General features: G+C 40.9%; 1 protein-coding gene across 3 annotated transcripts in view; it reads left to right on the top strand.

Annotated features, from left to right (window-relative positions):
• Window positions 1-17031, top strand: part of ctdspla (CTD (carboxy-terminal domain, RNA polymerase II, polypeptide A) small phosphatase-like a) — a 35477-nt gene extending 18446 nt beyond the window's left edge. The window contains exons 2-8 of one of the 3 annotated variants that reach the window (XM_069703566.1): window positions 727-893; window positions 2203-2235; window positions 5852-5953; window positions 13659-13715; window positions 14691-14783; window positions 14877-15062; window positions 15840-17031. In XM_069703566.1, the coding sequence (XP_069559667.1) occupies window positions 727-893; window positions 2203-2235; window positions 5852-5953; window positions 13659-13715; window positions 14691-14783; window positions 14877-15062; window positions 15840-15965 (764 nt within the window). In that variant the 3' untranslated portion in view covers window positions 15966-17031. The remainder of the gene's footprint in view (window positions 1-726; window positions 894-2202; window positions 2236-5851; window positions 5954-13658; window positions 13716-14690; window positions 14784-14876; window positions 15063-15839) is intronic. The other 2 variants (XM_069703568.1, XM_069703567.1) reach the window with 2 other exon arrangements.
• Window positions 17032-17240: the final 209 nt, after the last annotated feature.

The raw sequence follows: 17240 nt of genomic DNA, 5'->3' as shown, positions 1-17240 counted from the left end.
CACAAATGAACACATGAAATCTTATTTGTTTCATACACTCCGGAAAAAAAGCCAGTAAAAATACAGCTCAATGTACCGTGTAAATATGAAAGAACGCTCTGTAGCAATTCTTCAAAAGGGTTTTTACCCGTATTGTATGAATACGCTTTGCATTGTGGGAACAAGAACCTCTGTCAAGTGCAAAAAGTGGAAGAGGCAGCAGCCATCACACATGTCGATCGATGTAAATCTACATCGATCGACCACTTTAGGGTTAACAAAAGAGCCTGAATGGTACAGAAGAGTTACTGTAAATCTAAAGAATTTTCCTCTTTCGTGTTGAAGGAAATGTCTGAAAACTTAAAGGAAAGGGTACTGGTAAATGTCTGCCAGTACATGATCTGTTTTTCTTCAGATTTTTGTGTTAACAGTGTATAACAATCTGACATGTAAAATTGGCTGTTTTAAAATGGCTTCCATGCCAGACGACTTCGCTGAGAGCCAATTAGCTGTAGCTCCCTGTTTCCAGTCAAACCTAAGCAAACCAGCTTCCTGCTGGACTCACTGATATGACATTAGTATTGATCTTCCTAACTCGCTTTCTACAGCTGAACTATTGGTAACAATTTAATTCCAGTGTTGCTACTGACGTAAAGGATGTTGTTGTTGGCATATATAAAGGAGCCTAATGTAACCGTACTCTTTTTTTTTTTTTTTTCCTCTCTTTTTGATTGTCACCCTTTCTAGTCTCCCAGTCTAACAGCAGCCTAAAGAAGCACCGGAGTCGGAGCATTTTCAGCCCTTTCTTCTGCTGCTTCCGCAACTACAATGACTACCACGTGGAGCCACCGCCCGCCAACAACAAGACACTTTCTCTGCCCCCGCCGCCAGAGGAGAATGGCAGTCCTCCCAAGGTAAAGCTCCGTTTTCCCTGGTGTTATGGTTGGCCAGCGTCCAAATTACATACCATTTCCATCCACGTGACCAAAAACACCTTGGAGGAATTAGTTAATATTTTATGACAGAAATCCTCCTTTGACTGGAGAGATCCAGTAACGAGTTTGGTTTTGCTACGGAGAGCTTGTTAGGGTTTGCCTTTTCCTGCGGAGAGCCGAGGCTGAGGCGCTGTGCAGCCTCGCTGAGCTCCCTCCACAAATTTTTCCAGCTGCTTCAAACCCGTTGAACCCAGAGGTTGTTTACCATCCACTGCTTGAAAATACGGGCTCGCTTCCCATCTTGCATTCTTCGATATCTGCCTACGCACACAACCGCACACAAAATAACACACTGAGCACGCTGAGAAGCTCAAAGAGACATGCGCTCGCTCACACGCTCGCTCTTTCGGGCCGCGCGCTTGCACATATACCCATGACAACACATGAACCGAGACACACGCACACACACACACACACACACACACACACACACACACACACACACACACACACACGCACGCACTCAAACTGCTGCCTCTCTAATCCCCATAAAGTGGGCCTTGTGTGTGTGCCCCGGTGTGATGGATTGGCTGGCACCCACGCCTCCCCCTCTCCTAATACACACTCTGACCAGTGTAGTGAGGATGTGTGAAGAGAACGCTCTGGCTGCGGAAAAGGCGCCAAACCCAGAAGCTCCTCTACAAACACAGTGTCCTGCTGCCAAGGCAGGTACACGGGGCTAAAAATGGAGCTGAATCATATCACATTTCCACTCCTGTTTACCTGTAAATGTCTCTCATTCAGGCGAGGAATGTGTGGCCCTTTAAAGACACTATACATGCGGTCAGTGCTGACCCGGTCCGGACCTCTCCTCGACAAATGAATTCCCGTTAAGTTAGAGTGAACCTAGCGAACCTTTTCATAATAAAAAAAGCCTTGTTATAGTGCAAGGCTGATTTTCAAGCTGGGTCGGTGCCCACAGTCCCTCCCAGCACTGTACTGTTGCTGGATTTCTGGCCAGCCGTATTTGTTACTATGGCAGCTCTGTTTGTTTTTGAGCAAGTTGTTCTCACTTTCTCTCACCACGTGTACTATATGTCCTTTTCCTCGGTCCCTCTCCCTCCTTTCCCCCTGTGCATTTGTTGATTAGAATATTGATGTTGTCGATTTCTTTCTCGCAACGATCTCTCACTGGTTTTCTTTTGCTTCCCTGTTCCTTTTTTTTTCCTTGTTTTTCCACCCCGTCTCTCTCAATCACTTTCTCTTTCTCTGTGTTTATTTTCTCCAGTGTGACCAGGTCCAGGTCATCCCCATACCCAGTGTATGTATTATTATCTTTAGTTGGTTTTTTTTCATCTCACTCCATCACAGTAACCTTCTCCCTCTGCTTGCTGTGCTTCATCATTCTAACGGCATGTGGCTGTTGACACGGAGGTGATTTTTCTTTGCTCCCAAATGAAATTTTGCACGGACCCTTTCCTATGATCATGTAGCTTTCCAGGCTTTCCTTTGTGCTGCTTACCCTCCGCTCATGCCACTCAGAGAAACAAGTGATTCAGATCCATTTGTTATCATATGACTTATTTGTGTCCTTTTCCCATTTCTGTAGTGTCATCATTGGAAAAGAACAAGAGATTGATTTCCGTGTTAGATTAAATTGACTGAATCTCATAACAGACCTCTGCTTCCACAGTTTGGGTCAACAAATGGATGACTTGCCCTCAAAAGACTTGATTGAATTAGGTGTTTGTGTGTATTGAGAAAGGTTACTTTGTGATTATGCAATCACTGGTCAATGAACTGCTGTTAGTCCGTAAGAAGCGGGCTCGGTTTCAGCGATTTGTACTTCATCATCCACCAAAAAGGAGGAATCATCTGGTCCTTGCTTTGTTTGTGCTGCAACTGCAATTCATTTAACTATTTTGGAATCCATGCGGTGCCTGTGGTTTTCTGTAATTTTGGATATTCACACTCGCAGCATCCCACATTGCAGCCAAGCGTTAAACTACACCACCCAGCAGACACCTCCCTTCAATAGCAGGAAATGCATGTGGCGATGAGGTCTGCTCTTTGTCTTGCCAGGAGGGTCAGAGGCGAGGACTCTGAGGGGCGACTGAAATAACTCGTGCTGACCTGGATAGGTCACGCCTGCGTCATTCGTTACTGTAACGCAGAGTGAAAAGCAACGTCATAGAGTACAAAAACAAAAAGACGTCCCTGAGTGATTGCTTATCTTAATGCAAAAAAGCACAATACCCAGTTCTGCCAATGAAACCTTTAAATGACAAAACCAAAAACTAGTATATATATAGTATAACATAACTTGAATCTTCCCTGATTCGTATTTATAAACAGATAATTGACAATACATTGTTTATGATGTGAAACCGTTTGTTTGAGTTAGCAATGTAGTTATAACTTTAAGCATGTGTAATGGTACTTTGTAAACTTCTTAACTCAATAATACATACTTTCTTACATAGTTTTGTAAATAAACAATAAATACTATATATGATTATAGCAAGCACTTCAATAAAATACCCATTTTTATAATGCACTTTGTTTAACCAGTAGTCTGAACATTCTTCCAATAAAATTCCCACATCCAAAACACATCAATGTAATCCATACTCTTTTGTATTTATATTTTTATATTACATTTATTTCTGAATTTGAGAACCAAAGAAACACATGAAACAGTTACTTGCAGTTATGTATGTCCTTTACTTTTTTCATCATTGTCTGTATAGTCTTAGATCTTTTTTTTTTTTTTGTCTTCGCTTGTCTGCACATAACAGACAGAAAAAGGAAAATTGGTAAAAGACATTAAATCGTGCAGTTCGGGGAATGTTAACAGAGGAGAAAAGAAGCCGAGACTTGCCTAACAGAAGAAACAAAAAAAGTAAAATGATGAGAAAAAAGTTATTTTTTTGCTGTCAGTGAGAGGTATTTTTAGTTCAGTCATGATGAATTAATTTGATTTCAAAGTGCTTCTTCTATATTTAATGGTACACTTAAGTGATATCCAGAAGTAACAGTTTTCGAAATTGGCTTTGAACATTTTGATTAAAAATTCACTATATACTAACGACTATTTGAATATTCGAAAATCATGTCCCATTATGAGACCTACATGCTATATCGGGACCTTGATGGCATAGGGGGGACATGGTGGAATTTCCATTTGCACTCTTCCTCCCAAAAGACTAAATATGTCTGTTTTTTAGATTTGCCAGCTTCATGCTGATCAAGTGACACCATTTCCTGTAAGCTAGCATGGTACGCTGTGGCTGAATGTAATCAGTTTGGGAGAGCGCCCCCTGGCTGAGGCTTTAGTAGCTTCTTTTTTTTTTTTTTTTTTTTTAACACATTGCAGCTGCATGGTGAAAATGTCAAGGTCCCAGTGAGTCTCTCTTTCTTTGTTCAACCTGTATGTGTAAATCACATTCATCACGGCCTGACAGGATGCCATTCAGCGTCCTTGCGTGAAGGGAATTCTTCCTGTGATACATCAGCATGCGATAAGACATGATAAATCGGGTCTGAGATCAGTCTGCCCGCCCAAAACACACAAAAGCACACATACATGCAGAAAAAGCCTGGCATACTTAGCAGCAGCAGGGGAGTGTGCGTATTAGTTGGGCTGACGGAGTCCTTGTTCCTCACCTCTGTATAGATTTGTGTGCGCGTATGGACGTATGTGTGTGTTTCCCCCGTAGTGAGACCATCTGCCCCGTGCCTGTCTGTCACCCCAGGCCCGCTTGGTAGAGGACACAAGTCTTTCTCCTTTTCCCCGCTGTCCCTGAAGGCATCACAGTCACAGGACTCAGTCAACATAATGTAATACAGAAAATATCAGGAGGAACCACAGTACAACAACAGACGCAGGGCAATTATTTAAAATATTATCAGCTGTAGAAATAATTCTTCACAGGTGACGGCCTTTAAGCAGACATTAAATGCCACATTATTTTGACAGAATGAATTCTTGTTGATATGTTGGTTTCATCCAGGTGTCGGTGATATGCAGAAGAAAGCATCGGCAACGCAGACGTCAAGGTCAAGCAGAGACAGTTAGCGATGATGACAGACGATGGACAAGTCAATCGTCTTCATACAATTTGGCCACTTCATTAATGCAATTTAAGGCTGCAAAATAAGTCATTGATATCATATTATGTCAAAACAATCTCCATGTCTCTACATTTTCTGAGCAAATTCACGATTTATTGTTTAAAAGTTAAATGTAAAATATAAATGATATTCAAACCAAATTGTTCCCCCAAAATTTCGCTATTAGGAAGGGAAAAAAAAGAAGAGTACATTGAAAGCAAGTTCATTTAGCACCATTCAGACCGAAGGGGATTTAAAGGGCTTTAAAGAGGCATAGAAATACATTGAAAATAACATATTAAGACAAAGACAATATATTTTTTGAATAAAAGACAATAACAACAAGGCAGTTCAAATTGTTTTTCAAGCGTATAAGACAGTACATCTGTGGTTACCTGTAATATTACAACAACCAAAATCACAGATAAGCCTCATACCATGTCATCAACATATCAATCTATGTCTCAGCAGTACAGTCAAACCTCCACAGAAGCTGAGGAAGTCGCTCCTGCAGGTCATTAATCCTGCTAAGTGTTTCTTGAGTATCAACTGAAGCAGCCAAAGTGATCATGTCCAACACTCTGACTGAGCTTCCATCACACTCTCAGTGTGAGTGTGTGTGGGTGTGTGTTACAGTCTGTTCCCTCTAATGCTCATCTATATATACACAGCATTGTAAAAGTGTGTGTGTGTGTGTGTGTGTGTGTGTGTGTGTGTGTGTGTGTGTGTGTGTGTGTGTGTGTGTGTGTGTGTGTGTGTGTGTGTGTGTGTGTGTGTGTGTGTGTGTGTGTGTGTGTGCGTATGTGTGTGTTTTGTCTCTGCAGCCTCCAGCCAAGTTCCTTCTGCCGGAGGTCAGTATAGCAGACTATGGCAAGAACTGCGTGGTGATCGACCTGGACGAAACCCTCGTACACAGCTCCTTCAAGGTACAGCGCCTCGCTGCGTTACCTCTTCGTCACACACTCAAAGCACACATATGAACAATGTTATGTTTCCGTTGTGTCTTTCTGTTATTACGCGACTCTTTGGGGGGGACCGTTGGATTACACCGGAATAAATCCTGAAACATTCTTTGGTGTGAATATGATATGAGGACAATTAGTATGAGATGTTGCTGAGCTCTGTTAGCACTAGTGAGCAACACATAATCTCCAGCATCTCTATCCTTGAAGGTATTATGGCTTTTAAACAGCAGTTACAACAGGAGAGAGCAAGACAAGAGACCTAACTGTTACTATAAGAAGGTGTTGGCATAGCAACTAGTACATCTTTGGGGGGGATGTGATTCATCTTTAGTCAATCCACTTAATAAGCAGGGGATTATCTACAGTTTACTGCTGTCCTGTGAAATCCATATATTTCCTAAATTATGGTTTATACTGAACTAATGTCTGTTAGGTGTTAAAAGGTGTTAAAGCCACATGGCTATCATTGATGAATTGACCCATACGATATATTTGGACATTAGGTTTTTAACAAACATTGGTTGCCAGACTGCTTTGAAACCATATTTTGAACCATATTTTTAGGCTTAACTGTGGATTTACTGTTTTATGTAGTGCAAGTGTCCCTTATAGGCAGAACAGGTAAAAGCCTTGTTGCACTGCATTTTTTTTTTCTTTGATTCAGTTGTGTTTTATTGGACTAAGAAGTACAGGAATGATCTTAACACAGAAAAATGTGTTAAAGGCCAGGAGGGACATTTTTTCAGTCGGCTTCTTTCTATGAATGATGAACTCCTACATGGATACAAACAGCTTTGGCGATTTCACAAGACATTTCTCAATCAGTAATAATAATACAATTTAATAACAGTTGGTGGGTTGTTTGGTTTCGACCAATCAAATGTGATCAAACCACTCCCACACAGTCCTGTGTCAAACTCTCCTGCACCTAAGTTATCAGGAGGATTACATGTAGTTATACACTTATTTTATTAGACACTTAAAAACTTCAATTCAATTTAAACACCAACTTTTAAATTTATAATTTGTAATACTTGGAAGATGCATGGTTTTCATTAGCAAGCAGCTTACGTGTTGCATAGTCTTTTGTCGTTGTATTAGATTGTTTTTATGGCGACTCTATGGCATTTTATTTGATTGTGTGCTTGTACTTGTAGCAAACAGTAAATCCTTTTGTGTTTTTCCACCGGGCCTGCGTACAGGATAAGACTAGACTGTCAGATAGGATTATATTAGTCAAATATCTCAAACAGCTGGTTAGTTAAGGCTGAAAAATGTTATATTCTAAAAAGAACATATAATATATCTTGTGTGTATGATATGATATATATATATATATATATATATATATATATATATATATATATATATATATATATATATATATATATATCATGACAGAGATTTACAGATTTTTGTTTTGTTTTTGTATCTTAAAAAAGGTTTTAAAGTGGCCATTTACCCCACAGAATTGTTTAAGTTTAAGATATGGTCTGTTATAGATGCTCAAGGCCGATACATATACAGGCCAGCGCTAAACTGTCCGTGTTAATTACTACTGTGCGTCTCCATCAAAAGTTCCCTCTACTGACACACCTGGCACACCTCATGACCCACTTCAGCACAGCTCCGCCTCGGCCCCAGCTGATCTCATTATGCCTGTTTGTACTGTATCTGTCCCCGAGTGCCTTTGTCCTCAGCTTGAGTGCAGCTGAAATGAAAAACCCGGACAACAAAGTAGAGGAGAAATCTTTTGTGCTCTAGTTTTTATTTAGCTGTGAAGAAGAGCAGGTTATAATTGAAATAACTGCAGAGGAAAAACTTTGAGTAAAGAAAGAGAAAAATGTACACGCGCTATATTTTGACCCACCCATTACGATCACATGCCAGCAGTGCAGGTCCACACACACACACACACACACACACACACACACACACACACACACACACACACACACACACACACACACACACACACACACACACACACACACACACACACGCACGCTCAGCCTCACACAAGGGTGTGTCCAGTACAGTGTACGGTTGCCTTGAACGGCTGCGGGATGAATTTCGCAGAAATCTTGGATGTGTTCTAACAGTCTGAAGGGTTTTTATTTTCTCCTCTGCCAAAACCAGACACTCACACAGGAGATTTATTTTTCTTTTTTTTTTCTTTTGATGAAACTCACACACCGTGTACTGTGTCCATCAAAATTAATTTAGTTCAGAGATCAGTATGCAGCAATGAAATGGACTCGGGTAAAGCAATGAATGAAAATCAGTTGGGAGAGGAAGAGAGGGAGACACAAAGCGACACACACGCAGCATTTTCAGTTCCGTTCCCAACCCTTGCAGGATTTCCTGTTTGGAGGTCATTTTAATTCAAGATATGAAGCACTTTATTTCTCGAATGCACGCATTAACACTGGAATTTGACAATTAGTGCAGAAACACAGCCACAACCGACAGGGGACACAAACGATACACAGATGGACGTAGACTAAAAAAGAAACATTGCATAACACATCACGTACTCTGTGCTTTATCCTGCATGTTATGGATGACGAGATAATTCCTGGTCCTGCTCTGGGATTAAGTTGCTCAAAGGATAGACAATATTTTCTATAGTAATCTGAGTAACTTCGTTTAGTACCTCTCAGAAAAGAGTCATAACATGTGGACACCTGAACTTTACACCTTTATGTGATTGCCAAACATCTAATTCCAAAATGGTATAAATAACTCCCTCTTCTGGGATACTTTTCCGCTGTAGTTTGGGATATGGCCGCAGGGATATGATCCCGTCCAGCCACAAGAAAATTAGTGAGGTCAGACGCTGACGCAGGCTGTAAGACATGAAGTGCAGTCGGTGTTCCTGTTGATCTTAAAGGTGTTGGAAGGAGTTGACGTCAACGCTCTGTGCTGGGCAATATACAGTCGTTCATCCACTGCTTCCACACCAAACAGGAAAGCAGTGATTTATGGGCCTCACAGAAATGGCACTCTCAGGTCAAAATTGTTGCCGAGAAGTAGGAAACACATTGTTGTCCAAAAAGTTATCGCACAAGTACAGATTGGCTGCAACAATCGGTCAATTGATTGGATGAAAGTATATTATTTCAAGATTTTGCCATTTAAACTATTTTGAATTCAAAAATCACTACTTACAGCATTTCAGTTGTAAGTATTTTCATCATCTTCCATGATAATAAATAATCTTTTTGTACTTGGTATATCTTTGAATGTGGAGTAATGGTTGGACGAAAACAAGACGATAAAAGTGTTGCCTTGAATATGATGCAAATTAGTAGAGGCTTACCAAGCCATTAATCGAGTACTAATAACAGATTAAAATAATCAGTAGTTTCAGCCTTAAAAGACTTTTTATGCAACCCCTTTTCCTTATTTCACCAAAGGATTACTGTCCAGATATCAAAGGTAACGTGCAGTATATAAAACAAAATCAAAGGGTCGAGCATAAAACTTTAACTTATTAAAAATCAAAACAGATAAAAATGGTTTTAAGAAGTATTTCAAAAGATGAGCCTGGACAGCTTTGGACCCATAATTGTAAATGATTATAAATAGATATGTAGGTATTTATACAGTGGGTACGGAAAGTATTCAGACCCCTTTAAATTTTTCACTCTTTGTTTCATTGCAGCCATTTGCTAAAATCAAAAAAGCTCATTTTATTTCTCATTAACGTACACTCAGCACCCCATTTTGACAGAAAAAAACAGAAATGTAGAAATTTGTGCAAATTTATTAAAAAAGAAAAACTGAAATATCACATGGTCATAAGTATTCAGACCCTTTGCTGTGACACTCATATTTAACTCACATGCTGTCCATTTCTTCTGATCCTCCTTGAGATGGTTCTACTCCTTCATTGGAGTCCAGCTGTGTTTAATTAAACTGATTGGACTTGATTAGGAAAGGCACACACCTGTCTATATAAGACCTTACAGCTCACAGTGCATGTCAGAGCAAATGAGAATCATGAGGTCGAAGGAACTGTCCAAGGAGCTCAGAGACAGAATTGTGGCAAGGCACAGATCTGGCCAAGGTTACAAAATAATTTCTGCAGCACTCAAGGTTCCTAAGAGCACAGTGGCCTCCATAATCCTTAAATGGAAGAAGTTTGGGACGACCAGAACTCTTCCTAGACCTGGCCGTCCAGCCAAACTGAGCAATCGTGGGAGAAGAGCCTTGGTGAGAGAGGTAAAGAAGAACCCAAAGATCACTGTGGCTGAGCTCCAGAGATGCAGTAGGGAGATGGGAGAAAGTTCCACAAAGTCAACTATCACTGCAGCCCTCCACCAGTCGGGGCTTTATGGCAGAGTGGCCCGACGGAAGCCTCTCCTCAGTGCAAGACATATGAAAGCCCGCATAGAGTTTGCCAAAAAACACATGAAGGACTCCCAGACTATGAGAAATAAGATTCTCTGGTCTGATGAGACCAAGATTGAACTTTTTGGCGTTAATTCTAAGCGGTATGTGTGGAGAAAACCAGGCACTGCTCATCACCTGCCCAATACAATCCCAACAGTGAAACATGGTGGCGGCAGCATCATGCTATGGGGGTGCTTTTCAGCTGCAGGGACAGGACGACTGGTTGCAATTGAAGGAAAGATGAATGCGGCCAAGTACAGAGATATCCTGGAAGAAAACCTCTTCCAGAGTGCTCTGGACCTCAGACTGGGCCGAAGGTTCACCTTCCAACAAGACAATGACCCTAAGCACACAGCTAAAATAACAAAGGAGTGGCTTCGGAACAACTCTGTGACCATTCTTGACTGGCCCAGCCAGAGTCCTGACCTAAACCCAATTGAGCATCTCTGGAGAGACCTGAAAATGGCTGTCCACCAACGTTCACCATCCAACCTGACGGAACTGGAGAGGATCTGCAAGGAAGAATGGCAGAGGATCCCCAAATCCAGGTGTGAAAAGCTTGTTGCATCATTCCCAAGAAGACTCATGGCTGTACCAGCTCAAAAGGGTGCTTCTACTCAATACTGAGCAAAGGGTCTGAATACTTATGACCATCTGATATTTCAGTTTTTCTTTTTTAATAAATTTGCACAAATTTCTACATTTCTGTTTTTTTCTGTCAAGATGGGGTGCTGAGTGTACATTAATGAGAAATAAAATGAACTTTTTTGATTTTAGCAAATGGCTGCAATGAAACAAAGAGTGAAACATTTAAAGGGGTCTGAATACTTTCCGTACCCACTGTATATGTAAAGCAAACGCTGAACCAGAAGAATAAGTTATCTCCGTCAACCCTGTCGACTCTGATTCAGCAGAGATCATAAAACAAACACAGTCCCTCCTCAACATTTACTTCATTTCAACCTTCATTTCTCTCTCGCATACATCCCACTCCCATCCTCCATTTCCATATCTCTGGTTGTCTCTGATCCGGGCTCATTACAGAGCAGGCCGATGAGCAGCTGTTGTGTGTTCAGTCTTCAGATGATGGAGTGATTCAGCAGAAGAGCAATAGTCAGATGAGCAGAGACAAGTCTGTTTCTGCATCTCATCCTCCATCTGTGCGTCTCCCTCTTCTCCTTCCTTTCTCCTTGCGATAGCCTGTTTTTCTCTTCCCTGCCTGTCACTGGTTTCCTTCATTGTTTTCAGTCAGCTTCAGTCGTCATGTTCTCTGGTGGGACCATTAGCCGAGGCTGAATATAGCAACCCTGATGTATACAACGACTCCCATCTGTCTTTGGGGGACATGAGAGGCTTTCATTGTGAGCGGACTCACTCTTGCGTCACATAAAGAAATCAAATAATGGTTTTATTAGATTAAAATACAGTTCTAATAGGCCGATTATACAGGTGACATGTGGAAGGTCAAAGTGTTGTGCTTAGCATTCCTACAGCAAACACCCCCTCTGCTGGATGGCATTGAACTGCACTGTTTAACTGTTAAATGCCTGAAGGCAACAGTACAAACACTGGGGATGCAGGTATATTTGAAGACGGTGACATTAGTGTTCATTGAAAAATGTTTAAGTGGTTTTATGGAAAGAGGAGCGCATCATTGTAACACCTGAGGACAAGTCTGCGCCGAAAAGACAACAAGCAAACTATTGATTCCCTATTTCACATTTACAAGCAGCATAAAGTAATACATAATAAATAAATGGTTTGAAACGCGCAAGTGTTTTCTCAACATACAGCTCTCGTCAACAGTTATAATTTATAAGAATGTTATTGGTCTACAGCTGTGTACTACTATAACCTTCATAACCTCCTCGAAAGAATGAGTTATAGTTGTTGCCAAATAAACATATATTCCATCTGATTAAAATCATGTTACAATGTGTTAAACCATTTATTTAGTATTTATATACGGACACAAAATGCTAAATAGGGAGACTGAAAATAAAGTGTTGCTAAAATGCAGCAACATATTTGGTCTTAAGCTGAGTTAAGATCAGAATGGCCTTTATATGCTTTGCCATATCATTTTTATGCCATAGAAATGTGTAATTAAGAAAAACGACAAAGGAAGCAGGACACGCGTAACAGAAGAAAAAAAAAACAAATTGCAGTAGGCTAACTACACTCGAGCTAGCAGCTAATCTAAGACAAAGCTAATGGATTCATTATTCTGACCTTTTTTTCTGGAGTTGAAAAATGAATGCTGATAGTTCAACATCTTCAACATCAGTAGTTGAGTTTGTTAAATTACAGCATTAAAGCAGTAGCTAAGCAGCAACATGTGATTTAAGTACTTTTCTGTTATGGTTATTCCCTTAATAATACACATTTTGGTGAAGTAGCCTTCAAACTCTTTTCTTTACTACATTGGTTTTGTACTAATATCTGACTTCAGTACAGAATTGTAAAATATAGAAAGAAAAAAAAAGCATGTTTTTGTATTCAAAAAAAAAAATCACATTTTTTAAACATTACTTCACCAAAAACAGATGTTTTTATTGCAGATTTGCTTCTATTCTTACAATTTAAAAAGGTGAATTGCAATCAACTTAAAATAATGCTTCTACATAATCCTCTATTATTTTCTTTCTGTACAACAAGCTCTCCGAACAGGTGACAGCTGAGCTCTTACAGGAAAAAAAAAAGGAGAAAAAAAAAAAAAAGAAGCTTCCTTTGAGTTTCTGAGAACGCACACAAACATCTTTTCTCTGTCGCCTATTTTTCTTCCTCTCCCTTTCCGAAATGACACCGCTGTGCCTCCTACCTAATCCTTTCATCCTCGTCTCTTCGCCCTCTGCTCGTCTTCCACCCACACCCCTCTGGCATCTATCTTCCTCTACCTCCTGCACCTCTCCCCTCTCCTGCTTTTAAAAATGACACAAGTCACGCAGAGAAAATGGCAGCACTCCTCCAGTCCGCGTTCACGTCTGTCATCTTGTTCAGCTCCCAGGTCCCCCCCCCCCCCCAATTCTCACTTCTGGTTTCTATTTAACACCGAGATGTGAAGCGCTGGAGCAGAGGGAACCACACAATGCTTAAAGCCTTCATCGTTTGCCTCGGGCACCTTGCAGGAGTATTTCACCTTGCTCTCTTTTTTAACCAACATGTGGGCATGTGGCTCGGCTGTTTCCTTGTAGGATTGTACTGTTGCGACCCCCCAAAAAAAACACAATACAAGATTTTAAACCTTTTCCTTGTCTTCTTCCTGCAGCCTATCAGTAATGCAGACTTCATCGTTCCAGTGGAGATTGATGGCACTGTTCATCAGGTAACACCGCACTGAAGTGGAGGACTTCCAGAAGTGGGCTTGAATAAGATGTGTTAATTTATGAGAGTTCCCATGGAGTCCTTAGCTTCGTCTTCTTTTCCTCTGCATTTATTATTCCGTATTATCTCACAGCTAAATCAAAGTGGAACAGCTCAAACAATTTAGTTGCTCCTGCTTTATCCGTTGTGTCGTTGGAGCCCTCGCTGGCTGTAAAGACAGATGAGCCGTGACGTGACTGTGTCACCACAAATGCCTTCAAGCGTGTTGAAGATGCTGTTGCGTGCGCAGCAGCAGAAACTCTTCGCTTCAGTTCAAAATGTGTGTGAAAAGAGAAAATTGAAGTCAGAAAGTGCCCTTTTCTGTTTTATTTGTTGTTTATTTACACTGAAGGTTTCATTTCTGTGTCCTGTTTGAAGCAGAGGAAGTCGTGTTGTAGCTGTAACCGGGTTCAAGTAATCCAGGATAGGCTTTCTGCATCTGCTCTGGCCTATGCTTGATTACTTGCACTCGGGGGCAGCAACTAACCAGCAGAGATCCAACGAAGGGGACGAAGACGAGCAGAAATGGAAGATATGAGCACAAAGTGTTGACCGGTGGTTTTCAAAAATGTGCGCTACGAGTCTAGATCCAATATCTGGAATTTTGTACTGACACATGATGCATTATTTTTTGATGAAACCCAGTTTATATAATTTTTTATTTAATAAAGGAAAACAACCTACATAAATGTTGCACGCTGTTATAAAGACAAGCAGCTGTACAACAACTTTCCTTAAATACTAAACTAAAATTTGCATGTTTTTAAGAAAAATGTTGAACTAAATGATTTAAAGGAGGAGATTTCAGAATTGTTGGTACTTTGTATTGTTTGATATTCGGTGCTTCGGGCACATTTTGCTTCCCGAAAATGTAGTGCGGTCTGAAACCCAGCAGCAGAACTCTAAAGGTGTGTTTGTTTGCGTGTGTTGGTTTCAGGTGTACGTGCTGAAGAGGCCCCATGTGGACGAGTTCCTGCAGAAGATGGGGGAGTTGTTTGAATGTGTCCTCTTTACAGCGAGCTTAGCCAAGGTGGCTTCTCCGGCTTATAAACACTGCTTTGACAGTCACATTAAAGGTTACACGCATTCTCTGTATCACCCTGACGGTTTTTGCTCTGCTCAGTATGCTGACCCTGTGGCGGACCTGCTGGACCAGTGGGGGGTGTTTCGCGCCCGGCTCTTCAGGGAATCCTGTGTTTTCCACAGAGGAAACTACGTCAAAGACCTCAGCCGGCTGGGCCGAGAGCTCAGTAAAGTCATCATCATAGACAACTCACCTGCCTCCTACATCTTCCACCCTGAGAATGCAGTAAGTCATTCCTTTCCGGTCACTTTGACCTGAAATCTCCATTATCCCGAATTACTGACACCCTCCGTTTCTGCTTTATATTTGTACATCAAAGGATTATTCTAGATAGGCAAGGGGGAGGCTGGAGGTTCTGTTTAGGCAGCTGAAAAAATATAATCTGTTAGAAATTCACAGAAATGAGAAAATGCTGTGTTCCTTCTCTCTGCTTTTGTTACCCGAGAGTCCTTCTTCCATGTTTAACCCAGGAATATTGCTGTTTTTGTTCACTTGATCTTGAGGTTGCGAGAAATTGCCAAATATTTAGATTTCCATTCTTTCTCACATGAACCCTAAGAATGGAAAATAAAGTTAGAAGATGAAGCTGGTTGGTACATTTTGGTGACATGACAATTGATTCCTGACGGTGCAGATTTAGGATTCAAAAGCCTTGATCTAAAACACGGTGGTGGAGCAGAAATAAGTTACTTATGAAGTTGATAATAATGTAAATTATTATATCTGCAAGACATTTTCAGGGTTTTTAATCCTCCGTGTTGTTTTTCAGCCGGAGGCAGCGTTCCCAGTTTTATGAGATTCCTCTCCTCTAAGGAGAACATGCCTGGTGGAGCTGCTGCCACTCTTCGTGCCTTTGATGCATTTCGCTCATTAATTATTTACACAAAACCCGCATCAGCTCCTCACCTATAACGTAACACTTTAGCATTACCTGTCAGCTGAGTTTGATCCCTTTCCCTTCGCTTAAATTAAACCTCTCACCACTTCCTTTTCCCTCCACAGGTCCCAGTGCAGTCCTGGTTTGACGACTTGACGGACACGGAGCTGCTGGACCTGATTCCAATGTTTGAGGGTCTCGGTAAAGAGGAGGACGTTTACAGTCTGTTACAGAGCCTGAGAAACAGGTAGCAGACGGCAGCTCCAGCTGCTCCTTCCTGCCTCAGCCCCGCTGAACAGAGGCCTCACCTCGCTGCCAAGGCCCTCCAGCCCGGCTCCCGTCCTCACACCAGCTATGGGAGTCCCAGCGCGGCTCCCAGTCGGAGGGTTTCAGGCAAATATTCTGGTCATAATCAAACCGAGAGAAATCATGGACTCTTTGTACAGGACTCTTACTGGCAAAAGATTATATTACTGACAAAAGGTTATATTACTGTATGTACATACTAAATGTTTCTAAGAGCAAGACATACATAAAGTAATTTTTCTATCAAAGAGATGAGGTTTTACTATCCTATCAAGTAATATTTTAGTTACCAAAAACAATCAAATACACAGAACAACGTTTTGTTTTTGTTTTATTTGGTGTTTTTTCCCAGGACGTTGGGTGACGTTTTGTTTTTGTTTTTTGTGTTGAGCAGTGCTATGCAGGCTGTTGTTTCTCGTCTTGACTTTTTGTTCAAGCAACTGTGATTTATCTTCTCTAACAGAATGAAGTGCCTTCATTACTGTGCTGATTTTGTTGTGTCAGGTTGTGGGGTTCACATTTTTATGCCGCATATTTACTCAAATCTCCAAAAGCGTATTAACTATAAATCTTTAAATTGAAGTTGGAAATGAGTCTTTGGTAACTGTCATTTATTCGAAAGAGTAATCCTAGAAATGTTTCAAATTAGCCTGTTAGACTTTGATGGATGACCTTGATTTTGAGTTTAGTAGCATTGAATTGTAAAATTTGCCAATGATTTGTACAATTCAATGTGATTTGTGACTGACTGTTGATCATTAGATCTTTGACAGTGACTGTAAATTGATGATCCTTGAAGACATTGAAACCCAGCTTAATTACTGAAAAAGATTAAATGTTTGTGATGACATCACTGTCCACCAATAAATGTTCAACTTTTGAGGAAAATAGAAACATTAGCTTAGATTATATGAAATTCTATTTATTGGGGAGAGGGTGTTGGGTGCATTGTAAAGAATGCTGTTGAAATCGTACTGTACATTATTAAAGTTGCAAGTTTGCACACTGTCAGTGTGTTTCACAGTGTAATGACTTTCACAAAAATTGAAGATGCTTTAATCACCAACACTGTGTTAAGAGTTAATCAAATGACCATGTTTTTCGTAAAAGGTTCACCTGAAGTGACGACCCAGAGACAATCATCACCCGGCTCTGCAGTTCTCCTCAGCTCGGTCCTCGAAGAGGGCTGGTAGTCTTCTCTGGCCTCTCTATATCAGGGT

This window comes from Brachyistius frenatus, unplaced genomic scaffold (assembly GCF_029030835.1).
Source record: "Brachyistius frenatus isolate BFR_SWC_R1_liver_20210118 unplaced genomic scaffold, ASM2903083v1 Contig_47, whole genome shotgun sequence".
In the NCBI taxonomy this organism is placed as follows: Eukaryota; Metazoa; Chordata; class Actinopteri; family Embiotocidae; genus Brachyistius; species Brachyistius frenatus.
This window is presented reverse-complemented; position numbering and strand designations above follow the sequence as displayed.